Source organism: Leucopleurus acutus (genome assembly GCF_964270905.1).
Source record: "Leucopleurus acutus genome assembly, chromosome: 3".
NCBI lineage: Eukaryota > Metazoa > Chordata > Mammalia > Artiodactyla > Delphinidae > Leucopleurus > Leucopleurus acutus.
The window spans coordinates 20420960-20438775 of record NC_139145.1 but is presented as its reverse complement, the minus strand read 5'-3'; the positions used below and the strand labels follow the sequence as shown (position 1 = coordinate 20438775).

The 17816-nt window shown below is 39.2% G+C and overlaps 1 protein-coding gene across 1 annotated transcript in view; it reads left to right on the top strand.

Annotated features, from left to right (window-relative positions):
- Positions 1 to 615: 615 nt before the first annotated feature.
- The window catches only part of FAF2 (Fas associated factor family member 2), a 59363-nt gene continuing 42162 nt past the window's right edge, over positions 616 to 17816 (top strand). The window contains exon 1 of the mRNA XM_082836730.1: positions 616 to 705. Coding sequence (XP_082692856.1) covers positions 643 to 705 — 63 coding nt within the window. The 5' untranslated portion in view covers positions 616 to 642. The remainder of the gene's footprint in view (positions 706 to 17816) is intronic.

Here is a 17816-nt window from a genome sequence, read left to right as displayed (position 1 = left end):
GCGTGGACGGAAAGCTCTGCCTAGGGCTGGTAGTGCCCGGGTGGCCAAGGGCCAACCATTTTCAAGGGGCGCACACCTTCCACAGCTTCCGGCTCGAAGGCGGCGTGGGAAACGCCCCCACCCCCACCACGCCCCCAGTATTCGGGGACTTTCGGAACCTCCTGAGAGATGGTCAGGGGATTTTGGAAACATCATGGCAGGAATCAAACGGCCGATATTTCTGAACGACTGCAATTTCCTAAGAAACATTCAGAAACATTGGAGATGAAAATGGTTAGGAAGAAGGCGAAATCTGCCGAGGGGCATTCGTGAATTTCCGAAGCTTCTCGAGGGGCATTCGGGACCTCTCGGTTCTTTGCAATCTATTCGAGAGTCAAGTCCCTGGTAGATCCGTTCGTCGCCTAACTCCTAAGGGCGACTTGGGCAGACAGTCCCCCGACAATTTTCGGAAGTGTTAGGGATCGGCCCGAGAGTGGTGCCCTCTAGCGGCGGAAATTGTCACCATTCCCGCCTCCAGGTTGGGCCGGCACGCGCAGACGCAGTTGCGCGCCGGCGGCTGTTCAGACCGGATGTGGTTGCTGCTGAGGTCATTTCCGGCGGGTGACGGTGCGGACGGGTCAGAAGCGTAGAGGCGGCTGCAAAATGGCGGCGCCTGAGGAGCGGGATCTAACACAGGAGCAGACAGAGAAGCTGCTGCAGTTTCAGGTAGCAGCGAGTACTCGGTGAAGCGAATGCCACCGCGGGCTAGGGAGTGGGTCCCTAGAGGAGCCCAGAACCCTGCTCAGATTGGGCCCGAGATTCTTCTCAGACCAGCAGGCGGCCTCCTCCCCCCCCAGGCGCCAGTTGCCCTGCTTGCTGCCCCCGGCGCCCGAGCCTCTGTCGGTCCCCAGCCTTCCAGGAATGGCTGCGGGCAGACCCGCTCCCCCTCTCTCCCCTCAAGAGGGTCAGCTTCCCGGGTTCCCCTTAGCGGCGCCCGTCCTCAGCCATCCTTTTTCCAGCCTGGTTACCGGTTGGACCCTCTCCGCCAACGACTGTGGATCTACTGGGATGCTTAATCCCCACCGTGGAGTTGACTTCGTTTCGGGTCTCTGGAAGGCCTCCTCCCAGCCTCCCATGCCATTTCCACAAACGTTTACTGAGGGCCTCTTGGGTGCCAGACCCTGTGTTGGGCGCTCTGGTGGCAGTGGGGTCAGGATTAGCCCCCGCCCTAAAGATGTGGGAGGACACCTCGTAATGAAACAGTGCATGATAAATGTCATCAGTGCCGTCTGACGGAGTTTATTACCCCGGGCTTATTCCTGGGCTCACGTTCTTGACTCTGCTTGAGGAGGGTGGGAAACTTGGCTGGAATCTGCCTCCTTTTAGTGGATGTTTGGGTTAAGAACTTTGGACACTATGCACTTTATCCCTGAGCTGGAGAATCTGGTTGGAGGAGACTTAGGTAACCTTGACTCTGTGTTACCCTGATGGGTACCAGTTTCTTTATTTCTAGAATACGTATCTTAAAAGTGTTTATCCCCTAAGGATGTTGTGGAGATCAAAATGAATTTATGGATGTCTAAAGGGCTTTGTAAACAGTAAATTGCTCTTAAACGTATTGCAACTATTAATCATTATTTAACTTAGGATAGAATTAAAGTTAGTGGTACGCTTATTTCCTAATATAAAATATGCTAAATATTCATTAATTACACAATATTTACCAAAAACCTTAGTGCTCAGGCAATAACAACAAATGGATAGAATACCATTTATTGAGTATGGTGTTGTAAGTACTTTCCTGAAACACTTAATATACATTATTGTATTTAATGCAACCCTATGAGAGTCATACTGTTACAATCCCTATTTTAGAGATGAGGGATATGAGGCTTAAGAAGTAACATGCTTAGGTTACACAGCTAGTAAGTTGTGATGTCAGATTTAAAACCAGGTCCATCTTTCCAGAACCCTTCCTGAGCTCTTGACGTGTGTGCTGTACAACCCATGTAAGTAGCAGTGTACACCTGAAAGGGGAATGCAAATGCTCTAATATTGTATTTTTTTTCTCTTTGCAAGTGCTCACTTTTCTGTGATTTCCTTGATTTCACTGCAGTTAATTTTGAAGTGTTTTCTCTTAAATCAAGCAGTGGGTTGGAAGTGTATAAATTGGAAAATACTGTCATAGAAGTAGTTGACATTTGTTTGGAGTTTTGAGTAGAGAAATTGATGACACAGCACATTAGAATTAAAATGAATAAAGAGCAGACAACTAACTTCTACTTCCTTACAGACTACTAATTTCAGAGTGTTGTTTAACTCTGGCAGATCATTTTATCCCTTACAACTCTTGAGGGATAAGCCCCCATGTTGTTTAAAGTGTAATGAGGTGAGGTGAACCATAAGTCGTGAAGTACTTAGTCTGGTCCTGGAAGAACATGAATATGTGGTAGCATTTCTGAGATAAAGTGCATAGGAATCTCTGTTTTTGTCTTCATTGGCTGTCTCTATCAGTAAGAGAGGTGAGTAGCAGGTTAAAGTTGTATTAAGATTGCTTTATGAAATTGGATTTAATAAGACAAATACATTTTACATTTGTGTATTCTTTAAGCAGTTGCTTGGGTCAGGTTCATCATCCAGATTACCATTAACATCCTCTGAAATTTACTAGGTGTCAAGCGTTATACGAGGTATTTGATGTACATTAACTCTTTTAAACCTTTTTGTAACACTGTAAGGTGTTAACCCCAATTCAGTTTATTAATGAAGAAACAGGTTCTGCGAGGTCAAATAACTTGCTCAGGTGGTAAGTGGCAGAGATTTAGAAATCCATACCCATAACCATCTTGCTTATAACCTAATGGAAAAGCCAGACACATACATAAATAATGAGTATTCTGCAGTATATTAGTGCTCATGGTGTAATATACATAGTAGTATAAACAAAGTGCTATGGAAATTTAGGAAATGATAGTATTGATGAGGATGGAGGGGGAAAGAAGGATGGCTCAGTAGTTACCATTAAGTTTCTACCGTGCCTTAGGTGTGGTGCTAGATAGTTTAGAACCATTATGCTTAATCCTCACAATAGCCTTGTAAAAGTGCCACAGGTGATATGCCTCCTCCTAGGTAAGGAAACAGGTCTAGTAAAGTATTTGCTCCAGATCATTAAGCTCTTAAGTAGTGGGGATGGAATTAGAATTAGAAATCTAGTGGATCTGGATCTGAACTTAAAAGCTGGACCCTTTCCACTGTACTTGCTGCTTTGAAGGAGGAATGGAATAACAGGTGGTGGGCAGGAGTATGTTCAAAGCTGAGGCATGGATATGAAATAATGTAGAATGTGTTTGTTGTGATGGATTTAGAGAATTGGAAGATGAAAATAACACTGGAAAGGTAAATTACAGCCAGATTTTGGAGGCCTGTGCTCAATGGTTTAAACTTTAATCTGTAGGCTTGAAGAGCCATCAAAGATTTTTTCAACTAGAGAGTGAAATAACACTAGGTTTCAGCTTTGCTTCACTAACAGTATGGAGCATGTGCTTGGAATCTCCACAGGGGTTAGGACAGAACAGGATGACACTGCTAGGAGTCAGTTTTCAATAAGTTGCTTCATTTGATATATCGAAATTAGCAAAAGTGAAATATTTTGGAAATCTCAGGTTTCCTCTATTTCACTTTTTTTGTGACATATGATTTGATTGGAACTCCTTAGGTCATATTTAGCAGGCTTCTAAGTCTGTTTGATGTCTTTTAAGATTCTTCTAGTTACTTTCTCCTGTTTATTTTAGAAGCAGTTGAATATGAACAACTAATGCCATATTTATTTTAGGCCTTCCCCATTTTCTTCAAATGGGAAATAATGAGTTTTAAGAGGAGCTAATACAAATATGGGGAAGGTCAGTTGTATTGAAGTCCATGTTTCCAAATTTCCAAGTATAGCCGATTCCCCTGGTGTCTTGGTTTACTGCCTCTAGATTGCTATTTGAACACCTGGAGAAGGATGACATGGATAAAGAGAGAAGCAACTAAAGGAGCTATACATGGCCAATAGAGGAAGAAACAGTCCTTTTCTGCTTGTACAGCAGTATGAAATTTTGAGATTCGAAGGTGTTTTTGTTTTTGACATTGTTTAAACACTTATTGAGCATTTACTTTATCGAAAGTGCTCTAGATCCATTGTATCTTTAAGTCCTCCCAGTAAACATGGTGTAGGTTCTGGTATTGTTGAGTAAACTAGGATCAGGAGATAATTTACCTAAGGTCAGTGATGAGCTTAGATTTGAATCCAGAACTCTGGATTCTCTTTCTTACTACCTAGCACTGCCGCTCTGGCCCTAGGTTTTGATTTGTTTTCAACAACAGGTAGGTGAGTAGGGCCAATAGAAACAGTATGGGACACTTTGAAGAAAGAGAACACAGCAAAGGAAGTCCAAAAGTGTGATTCTAATCCTGGACATCATCACTAATGTTAATTCTCTTAATCTTCTCTACGTGAAGATGGACTTTTAAGGAGAAGGGAAGAAGAATCCCCCAAAGTGGGAATGAACAAGGAGGACCGTTCTCTCCCCTCCATACCCACAGGTATGAGAGAGAAAATGGGAGAGAGGGCTTCAGGGGGAGTATCTTCAGGGAAAAGCCAAGTTTCAGTTAGACCATGAAGATGAAGGAAGTGTTCCGGAAGTTAAGGATCCTAGGGGATACTGCTGACATAGCAGGGCTTTTAATTCTAAACAGAATCCTAAAAATGTGGTGTTACTGGGTCAAAACAATGTACGTTGTAAATTTTAATAGCTACTGCTAGACTGCTTTCCAGGGAGTTTTGGCAGCTCACACTCTCACCAAGAGGATGTGAGACGACCAGTTTCCCCACATCCTTGCCAGCACTGGATGGTGTCTTTTCAGTTTTTGTTAATCTGATTAAATTTTCAGAGTCCTTGTTTTAATTTGCATTTCTAGTGGTAGTGGTGTTTGTAGTTTTTGATTTTGTTTTGCAGTCAGTTGAGTTTGAACAGCTAATGCAAACACTTGTTTTAAGCTATTTCAAATGGGAAAGAGTAGGGACATAAGAGTGATGGATTGGCTTTGCAGGTGTCCCACGGTATTATGGAAGGTTTGTTTTCTGGTTGCAGAATAAAAAGTGCTGATTTTAAGATTGAATTCCGTTCTATAAACTCCTGATTATGGATGAGATTGAGCTCCTTTTGGCTACTTATGGTTAGTTATTGTATAAATTCCCTGTTTATCCTTTGTTCATTTTCTATTGGATTATTTGACATTTTCTTATCAGTTTGTACGAGTTCTTTATGTATACTGGTCATGTATAGCAAATATTTTCTTTCGTGACATTTATCTTTGATCATTAATCTCTTCACTTACCCTTATTTAAAATTATGTCATCAAATTGGCATTTTTTTCGTTCTGGCTTTTGGATTTTCTGTTTTGTCTAAGAATGCCTTCTACTTAATGACATTATACATATGTTCTCTTTTGTTTTCTTCAAAATATTTTATAGATTTTTTGTTAAAATCAGATCTTTAATCCATGTGGAATTAATTTTTTGTATGTATGAGATGAGAACCCAAACTTGCTTTTTTCTAGGAAAGACTATAGTTTAGCTGAATAGTCAATCCCTCTCCCAACTGATTTGAGTAGTCCTCTTTATCATAGTGTACTCTGTTTTCGATAACCTATTTGCTAGTGGCATTACTGAATTAATAATAATAGCTTTCTACCAAATTTTACTGATAATACCTGATAGGACAGGACTCCTTCCCTATTCTTTTTTTTAATTATTGGTAATTCTTACAAGTTCTTTCATGTACATTTAAAAATCATTTTGTGAGCCACTATGGAGAACAGTATGGAGGTTCCTTAAAAAACTAAAAATAGAACTACCATACGACCCAGCAATCCCACTACTGGGCATATACCCTGAGAAAACCATAATTCAGAAAGAGTCATGTACCACAATGTTCATTGCAGCTCTATTTACAATAGCCAGGACATGGAAGCAACCTAAGTGTCCGTCGACAGATGAATGGATAAAGAAGATGTGGCACATATATACAATGGAATATTACTCAGCCATAAAAAGAAACGAAATTGAGTTATTTATAGTGAGGTGGATGGATCTAGAGTCTGTCATACAGAGTGAAGTAAGTCAGAAAGAGAAAAATACCGTATGCTAACACATATATATGGAATCTAAAAAACCCAAAATGGTTCTGAAGAACCTAGGGGCAGGACAGGAATAAAGATGCAGATGTAGAGAATGGACTTGAGGACACGGGGAAGGGGAAGCTGAGATGAAGTGAGAGAGTGGCAAGGACATATCACTACCAAATGTAAAATAATAGCTAGTGGGAAGTAGCCACATAGCACAGGGCGATCAGCTCAGTGCTTTGTGACCACCTACAGGGGTGGGATAGGGCAGGTGGGAGGGAGGGAGACGCCAGAGGGAAGAGCTATGGGGATATATGTATATGTGTAGCTGATTCACTTTGTTCTAAAGCAGAAACTAACACACCATTGTAAAGCAGTTATATTCCAATAAAGATGTTTAGGGCTTCCCTGGTGGTGCAGTGGTTGAGAGTCCGCCTGCTGATGCAGGGGACACGGGTTCGTGCCCCGGTCCGGGAAGATCCCACATGCCGCAGAGCGGCTAGGCCCGTGAGCCATGGCTGCTGAGCCTGCGCGTCCGGAGCCTGTGCTCCGCAATGGGAGAGGCCACAACAGTGAGAGGCCCGCGTATCGCAAAAAAAAAAAAAAAAAAAAAAAAGTTTAAAAAAATCATTTTGTGCAGCCGTGGAATTATTGGAATTGCTTAAAATAATAATTTGGGACTGGTTGAAATTCAGGCACGTGTACATTTCTTTATTCAGATGTCACATGTCCTTTAAAATATTTTTTTTAACTTTCCTTTAGTTTTTGGATATTCCTTATTACACTTATTCCTAGGTATTTTGTAGTTTTGGTCACCTTGTGAATGGGATATCTCTTTATTTCTAAATGGTTACTCATAAAAATGCTGTTGCATTTTGTACATTTATCTTGATTTTTTTGATCTTCTATCGAATTTCTTATCATGTTTTCTGATCATTACTAATTTTCTAGTTTTGTCTCTTGGGCTCTTTTTTTAAATAACAATTTTATTGTGATATAATTGTCATATCTTAAATTAACCCTTTTAAAGTGTGCAGTTCAGTGGTTTTTAGTGTATTTACAAAGTTGTGCAACCATTACCACTATTTACTTCCAGAGCATTTTCATCACCTCAAAAAGAAACCCATTAGCAGTCACTCTCCATTCTTCTCTCCTTCTAACCCCTGGCAACCACTAATCTATATTCTGTCTCCATAGATTTTGCCAATTCTGGGCATTTGGTATAAATGGAAGCATACACTGTACAGCCTTTTGTGCCTGACTTCTTGCACTTAGCATAATGTTTTCAAGGTTCATCCATATTGTAGCCTATATCAGTACTTCATTCCTATTTATGGCCAGTAATGTTTCATTGTGTGGATAAACCACATTTTGTTTATCCATTTCATCAGTTGATGGCCATTTTTATTGTTTCAACTTTTCAGCTATTAATATTGATGCTGCTATGAATATTTGTATACCAATTTTTTTTGGACATATTTTCAGTTCTCCCAGGAGTAGAATTGCTGGGTCACATGGTACCTCTGTTTAACTTTTTGAGAAATTGCCAAACAGTTTTTCCAATGCAGTTATACCATTTTCCCTACCAGTAGTATGCGAAGGTTCCAGTTTCTCCACATCTGCACTAACATTTGTTAATCATCCATCTTTGAAACCATCCTAGTAAGCGTGAGGTATTAATCTCGTTTAATCTCGTTTTGATTTGCATTTCCCTAATGACTGAAAAGATGGTTGAGCATCTTTTCATATGCTTATTGGCCATTTGTGTGTCTTCTTTTGGAGATACAAAAATCAAATCTTTTGCCCATTTTTTTAAAAATTGAAGTGTAGTTAACTTACAATGTTGTGTTTCAGGTGTATAGCAAAATGATCCAGTTATATTTTTTTCAGATATTTTTCCATTATAGGTTATTACAAGGTACTGAATATAGTTCCCTTTGTTTCACAGTAAATCCTTGTTGCTTATCTATTTTATGTATGGTAGTTTGTATCTTTTAATCCCATACTCCTAATTTATCCCTCCCCTTTCTTCTTTTCCCCTTTGGTAACCATAAGTTTGTTTTCTATGTCTGTGAATCTGTTTCTGTTTTGTATACAGATTCATTTGTACTATTTTTTTAGATTCCACATATGTGATATCATATAATATTTGTCTTTCGCTGTCTCACTTCATTTAGTATGATGTTCTCTAGGTCCATGTTGCTGCAAATGGCAATATATCATTCTTTTTTATGGCTGAGTACTATTCCATTTTGTGTGTGTATGTGTGTGTATATACACACTACATCTTTTTTTTTAACTGAAGCATAGTTGGTATACAATATTATATAAGCTACGGGTATACAACGTAGTGGTTTGCAAGTTTTAAAGGTTATACTCCAATTATAGTTGTTATAAAATGTTGGCTATATTCCCCGTGTTGTACAGTATATCCTTGTAGCTTATTTTACACATAGTTGTTTGTACCTCTTAATCCCCTGTCCTTATATCACTCCTTCCCCCTTCTCCCCACTGGTAACCACTAGTTTGTTCTCTATATTGGAAAGTCTGCTTCTTTTTTGTTATAGTCACTAGTTTATAGTATTTTTTAGATTCTACATATAAGTGATATCATACAGTATTTGTCTTTCTCTGTCTGACTTATTTAACTTAGCATAATACCTTCCAAGTCCATCAATGTTGCCGCAAGTGGCAAAAACTTCACCCTTTTTTATAGCCGAGTAGTATTCCATTGTGTATATATACCACATCTTCTTTATCCATTCATCTGTTGATGGACACTTAGGTTGCTTCCGTATAATGGCAATTGTAAATAATGCTGCTGTGAACATTGGGGTGTATGTATCTTTTCAAATTGGTGTGGGTTTTTGTGTTTTTGGATATATACCCACCAGGAGTGGAATTGCTGGGTCGTATGGTAGTTCTATTTTTAGTTTTTTGAGAAACCTCCATACTGTTTTCCACAGTGGCTGCACCAATTTACTTTCCCACCAACAGTGTATAAGGTTTCTCATTTCTCTACATCCTGTCCAACATTTGTTATTTGTGTTCTTTTTGATAATAGCCCTTCTGACAGGTGTGAGGTGATACCTCACTGTGGTTTTGATTTGCATTTCTCTAATAACTAGTGATGTTTGAACACCTTTTCATGTGCCTGTTGCCATCTGTGTGTCTTCATTGGAGAAATGTCTAATTTGGTCTTCTGCCCTTTTTAAAAATAAATTTATTTATGGCTGGCTGGCTGGCTGGTTGGCTGTGTCGGATCTTAGTTGCAGCACATGGTATCTTTATTGTGGCACACGGACTCTTTGTTGTGTCACGTGGATTTCTCTCTAGTTGTGGTGTGTGGGTTTTCTCTCTCTAGTTGTGGCGCCCAGGCTCCAGGGCACGTGGGCTCTGTAGTTGTGGCATGTGGGCCCCAGAGCGCACGGGCTCTGTAGTTTGCGGCACGGGGGCTCTCTAGTTGAGGTGTACGAGCTCAGTAGTTGTGGTGTGCAGGCTTAGTTGTCCCGTGGCATGTGGGATTTTATTTCCCCGACCAGGGATCGAACCCATGTCCCCTGCATTGGAAGGTGGATTCTTTGCCACTGGACCACCGGGGAAGTCCCGGCCCATTTTTTGATTGGGTTGTTTGTTTTTTTGATATTGAGTTGTATCAGATGTTCATATATTTTGGATGTTAACCCCTTGTCAGTCACATCATTTGCAAATATTTTCTACCATTCTACCATTCCGTTGTCTTTTCGTTTTTTTGATGGTTTCTTTTGCTGTGCAAAAGCCTTTAAGTTTGATTAGGTCCCATTTGTTTATTTTTGTGTTTATTTCTTTTGCCTTCGGAGACTGATCTAAGAAAACATTGCTATGATTTATGTTCGAGTATGTTTTGCCTATGTTCTCTTCTAGGAGTTTTATGGCATCATGTGTCATATGTAGGTCTTTAAACTATTTTTATTTTTGTGTATGGTGTGAGGGAGTGTTCTAATTTCATTGTAGCTGTCCAGCTTTCCCAACACCACTTGTTGAAGAGACTGTCTTTTCCCCATTGTATATTCTTGCCTCCTTTGTCATTGATTAATTGACTGTAGGTGTGTGGGTTTATTTTTGTCCTTTGCCCATGTTTTACTTGGGCTGTTTGTCTTTTGTTGTTGGGTTGTTAAGAGTTCTTTATATATCCTGAATATAAGTCCTTTATCAGATATATCATTGGCAAAAATATTCTCCCATTCTGTGGGTTGTCTTTTCACTTAATCGTGTCTTTTGAAGTTTTAATTTCATGAAGTCCAGTTTAATGTTTTATCTTTTGTTGCTTGTGCTTTGGTCATGTCTTAGAAACCATGGTCTAATCCAGGGTTACAAAGATTTACACCTGTTTTCTTTTAAGACTTTCCTAGTTCTGGCTCTTACACATAAGGTCTGATCCATTTTTAGTTAATGGATATGAGGTGGGGGTCCAACTTCATTCATTTGGTTGTGGATATCCAGTATTCCCAACACCATTTCTTGTAAAGATTATTCTTTCCCTATTGAATAACCTTGAAACCCTTGTTTAAGATCAGTTGACCATAACTAAAGGTTTATTTCTGGATTCATTTCTGTTCCATTGATCTGTGTCTACCCTTATCTGTATCTACACTGCCTTGATTATTGCAGTTGTGTAATAAGTGTGATCAGGAAGTATGAGTCCTCCAACTTTGTTCTTTTTCAAAAGTGTTTTGGCTATTCTGGATCCCTTTCATTACCAAATAAATTTTGGGATCACCTTGTCAATTTTTGCAAAAAAAAGGCAGCTGGGTCTTTGATAGGGATTGCTGTTACTCTAGATCAATATGGGGAGCATTGCCATCTTAACAATATTAAATCTGTCAATCCATGAATATGAGAAGTCTTTCCATTTATTTAAGTCATCTTTAGTTTCTCTCGATGTTTTGTAGTTTTCTGTGTACAAATCTTGCACTTCTTTTATTAAGTTTATTCTTTTTGGAGGTACTGGGAAAGGAAATGTTTTCTTAATTTTATTTTCAGGTCGTTCATTACTACCATATAGAAATATAACTGATTCTTGTATATTGATCTCATATCGTACAACCTGGTTGAACTCTATTAGTTCTCTATTAGTTTTTTTGTAAATTTCTTAGTTTTTTCTATATACAAGATTATGTCATCTGTGAATAGATAGTTTTATTTCTTTTTTTCCTTCGTGCTTAGTTTTAGTATAATGTTGAATAAAAATGGCAAGAGTAAATATCTTTGTCTTGTTCCTGATCTTAGGAGGAAATCATCAGTCTTTGACCATTATTATGTTAGCTGCGAGTGTTTCTTAGATCAGGGTGACAAAGTTCCCTTCTATTCCCAGTTAGGTTTTTATCCTGAAAGGGTGTCTTGGGTTCTTAAAAGGGTTATATGAGACAACGCAAGTAAAGTACCTGATAAATACTAGGGCTCTATCAAAAAAAGGGGCAGTTTTGGAGAATGTTCAATTGTACACATGTTCTGTTACATTTCTCTTTATTTTTCCAGGGAATATTTAATAAAGGGTAGAACTGAAAATTTGCAAAACTGTCCTCCTTTTTTAAAACTGGAGTTAGAAGGTAAGAAACACTTATCAAGTAGCCTAATGTATACTCGAAGGAGTGCAAGTCCTCTTCAAAAAGGATACATATAGAAAATATTTTATATACAGAAGACTTGTCTGATATTTTTCAAATTTACAGAATTAACCCTGTGATTTGGGAATTTAAAGTGTTGACAGTTAAACTTTGTAAAGTTTTTTCACTTGAAAATTCAAATTTAGCTTAGTTTTAGTATCCTTAGATACATTTTCCACAAGATTAGCATTAATACATTGTATTTCATTAGTTTTTGCCTAACCTTTTCATACAAAATGATGACATTCTGACGCTGTCAGCCCTTCTTTATTTGTTAATAGGGATAAAGATATATGTTCCCTCCCCTGTTTAGTTACACCGAGTTATAGTATATATAATAAAGGCAGGAGGATAAACATTTGATCCTTTCAATTATTTATTAGTTTTTAAATAATGAGTTGATTCCTAGCATCCTATGAAGTAACCATCGAGATTTTTAAAATTTTTATTTATTTATTTATTTTTGGCTGTGTTGGGTCTTCGTTGCTGCGCATGGACTTTATCTAGTTGCGGCGAGAGGGGGCTACTCTTTGTTGCGGTGCGCAGGCTTCTCATTGTGGTGGCTTCTCTTGTTGCGGAGCACAGGCTCTAGGCACGCAGGCTTCAGTAGTTGTGGCACGTGGGCTCTAGAGTGAAGGCTCAGTAGTTGTGGCGCACGGGCTTAGTTGCTCTGCGGCATGTGGGATCTTCCCGGCCCAGGGCTCGAACCCATTTCCCCTACATTGGCGGGTGGATTCTTAACCACTGCGCCACCAGGGAAGTCCCACTGAGATTTTTTTTTTTAACATCTTTATTGGAGTATAATTGCTTTACAGTGGTGTGTTAGTTTCTACTTTATAACAAAGTGAATCAGCTATACATATACATATATCTCCATATCTCCTCCCTAACCCACCCCTCTAGGTGGTCACAAAGCACTGAGCTGATCTCCGTTTGTTATGCGGCTGCTTCCCACTAGCTATCTGTTTCACATTTGGTAGTATATGTAAGTCCATGCCACTCTCTCACTTCGTCCCAGCGTACCCTTCCCACTCCCCGTGTCCTCAAGTCCATTCTCTACGTCTGCGTCTTTATTCCTGTTCTGCCCCTAGGTTCTTCAGAACCTTTTATTTTTTTTTAGATTCCATATATATGTGTTAGCATACGGTATTTGTTTTTCTCTTTCTGACTTACTTCACTCTGTATGATAGACTCTAGGTCCATCCACCTCACTACAAATAACTCAATTTTGTTTCTTTGTATGGCTGAGTGATATTCTATTGTATATATGTGCCACATCTTCTTTATCCATTCATCTGTCGATGGACACTTAGGTTGCTTCCATGTCCTGGCTATTGTAAATAGAGCTGCAATGAACATTGTGGCACATGACTCTTTCTGAATTATGGTTTTCTCAGGGTATATGCCCGGTAGTGGGATTGCTGGGTCGTATGGTAGTTCTATTTTTTGTTTTTTAAGTAACATCCATACTGTTCTCCATAGTGGCTGCGCTGTATCAATTTACACTCCCACCAACAGTACAAAAGGGTTCCCTTTTCTCCACACCCTCTCCAGCATTTACTGTTTGTAGATTTTTTGATAATGGCCATTCTGACTGGTATGAGGTGATACCTCATTGTAGTTTTGACTTGCGTTTCTCTAATGATTAGTGATGTTGAGCATTCTTTCATGTGTTTGTTGGCAGTCTGTATATCTTCTCTGGAGAAATGTCTGTTTAGGTCTTCTGCCCATTTATGGGTTGGGTTCTTTGTTTTTTTGATATTGAGCTGCATGAGCTGCTTGTAAATTTTGGACATGAATCCTTTGTCAGTTGCTTCATTTGCAAATATTTTCTCCCATTCTGAGGGTTGTCTTTTCGTCTTATTTATGGTTTCCTTTGCTGTGCAAAAGCTTTTAAGTTTCATTAGGTTCATTAGGTCATTTGTTTACCACTGAGATTTTTAAAATTTGAATTGTAGAGTTTTAAAATTTGCAGTGAACTCGTGGATGTAAATATATTTAATGTATTACATTTCATTGCCATTGTGCTTATTAAGGCTTAGGTTGTGCCATCTTTGACAATTGTGAGTCTATTCATTTATTTATTTATTTATTTGCGTACGTGGGCCTCTCACCGTTGTGGCCTCTCCTGTTGCGGAGCACAGGCTCCGGACGCGCAGGCTCAGAGGCCATGGCTCACGGGCCCAGCCGCTCCGCAGCATGTGGGATCTTCCTGGACCGGGGCACGAACCCGTGTCTCCTGCATTGGCAGGTGGACTCTCAACCACTGCACCACCAGGGAAGCCCTGTGAGTCTATTTAGATTGGCTCCTGATGACTTTTATTTTTTAGGAAATCCTAGTATTTACATAATTTTATTTTTTCAGAGTCACAGAAAAGATTTACCGTTTGAATTTGTAATTTGGAAGAGCCTTGTATTATTTTTCCTGAAGACTTTTATCATATTGTCATGGCCCCAGTAGTCCTTGATAGGTTTTTAGCTTTTTGACGTTGTAAGATGTTTGACTCATCTTGTGCATTTTCTAGAATCAAGTGTTTCTCCAGGAAACGTTGTTACTTTTTGGTAAGAAATTATATTTAGATGCCACAGGTCTGGTAGCTATGAGTGCTCATTGCTGTTGGGTTGGTCTAGAACTTTTTAGTTAACAGAAGTAGGAAATACATATAATATATAGTACAGACACACACATATGTTTGTATTTATTTAATTCATGATAAAACAATTTGATATTTCCAATTCAAATTCAGGACTACCAATTCAAATTCAGCCCTACATTTTACATCTCTTCTTTCTCCATACCCAAAAAATTGGTTCTTAATGAGATTAACATGATTATTCATTTGCCTTATCACATAATCAACACTTTGTCTCAAAATAATAATACCCTTACTAGTAACAACAATTTGATTGTTTAAAACAATTTAAGCCCTTTTATTGCAGAATGTATAGTCAGTTTACTGTGTTTTAAAGTCATGTGGGATAATTTCATTTTGGATAGTTATGCTACCAACTCTACACTTGATTTTTGCTTCTGATGTTTAGAAATTGCTGCTGCTGCTTTTTCTAAATTTTGTTTTATAAAACAGCTGCAGGATTCCAAAGTCAAATCTACATGTAACAATATATTTAGAGAACTCTAACTTCTGTTCTTCTCTCTTATACCCTGTTCCCTGCCTTCCCTTGCAGAGAAGTTTAGAATTAAAACAAAAACAAAAACCTTTCTTTTAAAAAATCTAAGTAATAAGTATATATATTTGTGGACCCCTCCCTTTTAAAAAAGATAAATGGTGATGTATATTACACACTTTTCTCCAACTGTCTTTTATACTTATTATCTCTTGGTGATCACTGCATAGCAATATAGGGATTTATTTCTCTTAAGTATTTACAGCTGTATAATACTCTATTGTATGGACATACCATAATTTAGATTGATGGATATTTAGGTTATTTCTCATCTTTTGCTGTAATAAATAATAGAGCAATAAGTAGCCTTGTGTACCAACATTTTATTTTTTGCTAGTGTGTCTTTGGGATAGATTCGTAGAAAGATTTCTGGGTCAAAGGATTAAATGCTTATATATATGTATACGAATCTGTAGTGTTGCTAGATATTGCCAAATTTTCCTACGTTAGGATTGTACCATTTTGTATTCCCACTAACAATGTATGGGCCCCTGGCAACCTCACCAACAGAGTGTGTTGTCAAATTCAGTATAGTGTTTTTTTTGTTTTTTTTTTTGCGGTGCGCGGGCCTCTCACTGTTGTGGCCTCTCCCATTGCGGAGCACAGGCTCCAGACGCGCAGGCCCAGCGGCCATGGCTTACGGGCCCAGCCGCTCCGCTGCATGTGGGATCTTCCCAGACCGGGGCACGAACCCGTGTCCCCTGCATCGGCAGGCGGACTCTCAACCACTGCGCCACCAGGGAAGCCCCAGTATAGTTTTAATTTACTGTTTCCTTATGAGTGAGGTTGATCAACTTTTCATATATATAAGGGCCATTTGAGTTTATTTTTCTATGAATCGTCCACTTTTTCTTACCCACTTTTGTAGCAAGTTATCCTTTTTCTTCTGGGTTTTTTGGGGTTTTTTTTGGGGGGGGTTGTCAGTTTGTTTTTTGGGTTTTTTGGCCACGCTGCACGGCATGCGGGATCCCAGTCCCCGACCAGGGGATCGAACCCATGCCCCCCTGAGAGCGGAAGTGTGGAACCCCAACCACTGGACTGCCAGGGAAGTCCCATCCTTTTTCTTCTGTATTTAAAAAAAATATTTATATATTAGGGATTTTTTTTTTTTTTTTCGGTACGCGGGCCTGTCACTGTTGTGGCCTCTCCCTCAAAAGAACTTTATAGGGGCTTCCCTGGTGGCGCAGTGGTTGAGAGTCCGCCTGCCGATGCAGGGGACACGGGTTCGTGCCCCGGTCCGGGAAGATCCCACATGCCGCGGAGCGGCTGGGCCCGTGAGCCATGGCCGCTGAGCCTGCGCGTCTGGAGCCTGTGCTCCGCAATGGGAGAGGCCACAACAGTGACAGGCCCGCGTACCGGAGGAAAAAAAAAAAAAAAAAAGAACTTTATAATCAGCTTCTCAAAATTGAAATTTTATTAAATTTATAAAATGAATTTGAGGGGATGTGATTGACATCTTTATGTTGTTGAATCTTCTTATTCAAGAACACAGTTATTGTTTTTTTGACAGGCTGATTGTCTTTTTGACAGGCTGATTCAGTAGTGCTTGCTAGGCTTCGTTTGTTACATTTTTATGTAACAATCACAGGCATTTATGATCAAGTTGGTTCAAGTTTTGGGTTATTTCTTCAGAATGGGCTGGGCATCCCTGTTTGTTTTTGCACTCCTTTAAGTGTTTCAAGGAATAACATCTGTGTAATTGGCAGAGTAGTATAAAAGAATATCTGTATTACAGATATTCTTTTAGAAGCATATCTTCGAGGTGGATATTGATAAAGATTAATTCTGCCAATTTTCTTTTGGGCCAGTTGAGGGTCATTTGACATATTTAGGAAATCTTAGTGGCTCTTTCTCCATATTATATTTTTCCTTAAAATGAATAGCAAAAAACAGTAACGTAATAAAATTGAAGATTTGATGTTAAATGCTTCCTCTGTGTTCGTGTGTTTTTAAACTACCATTTGGTGAGAGTGCCAGAAATGATAAATATCAAAATCACTATGAGCACTGAGGTGCCTCTTGGCTTTGGATTTTCCCACCAAGGAAATTTTGAAAATGTTTTCATTTTCCTGGTATAAATTTAGAAGAGAAAATATTTTCATGCTAAGTATCTGGGGAATTTTTTTTCAGTATGTATGCATGTGTATATGTATTAGTGTTTATAAATTCCTGTTGGAGTTAGATAAGTGAAACCAAAAAATCCACTACCCTCAATTAACCCTCCACTCTATCTGCATTGCCTCTACCCTAGTTTACACTTCATTTCCCGTTTGGAATATTTCAGTAACTGTACCACTGCCCCTAATTTCAAGTCTCTGCCCTCTTCAGTTCAGCCGTCTTACTCTTTCCAGAATAATCTTTCTAGCAAAGATTTGATTGTGTCACTAAGATTTTTCATTTGCTTTGCATTGATTAAAGCAGCATGAAATCTTTGCATCTTATGATCTGACCCATATTTCACTGTCCAACTCCATAATTCTACCCTTTCCATTTCTATTCCAGTGATATTTTTCAGTTCCCTTAACATGGCATTCTTTATCATGCCTCTGTGCCTCCATGCATACTCCTCTATTGCCCTGAAACACCTCCTTCTGCTAGTTTTCAGCTCAGAACTCTGATACCATCCTGAGTTCCCTGGAAGACTTGGATTTGTTTATTACTGGTGTATAGTTTATTTATTTACATGTCTTTTTTTTTTTTTTTTGGCTGCATTGGGTCTTCATTGCTGCACGCGGGCTTTCTCTAGGTGTGGCAAGCGGGGGCTGCTTTTCATTGCGCTGTGCAGGCTTCTCATTGCAGTGGCTTTTCTTGTTGGAAGCACGGGCTCTAGGCGCGCAGGCT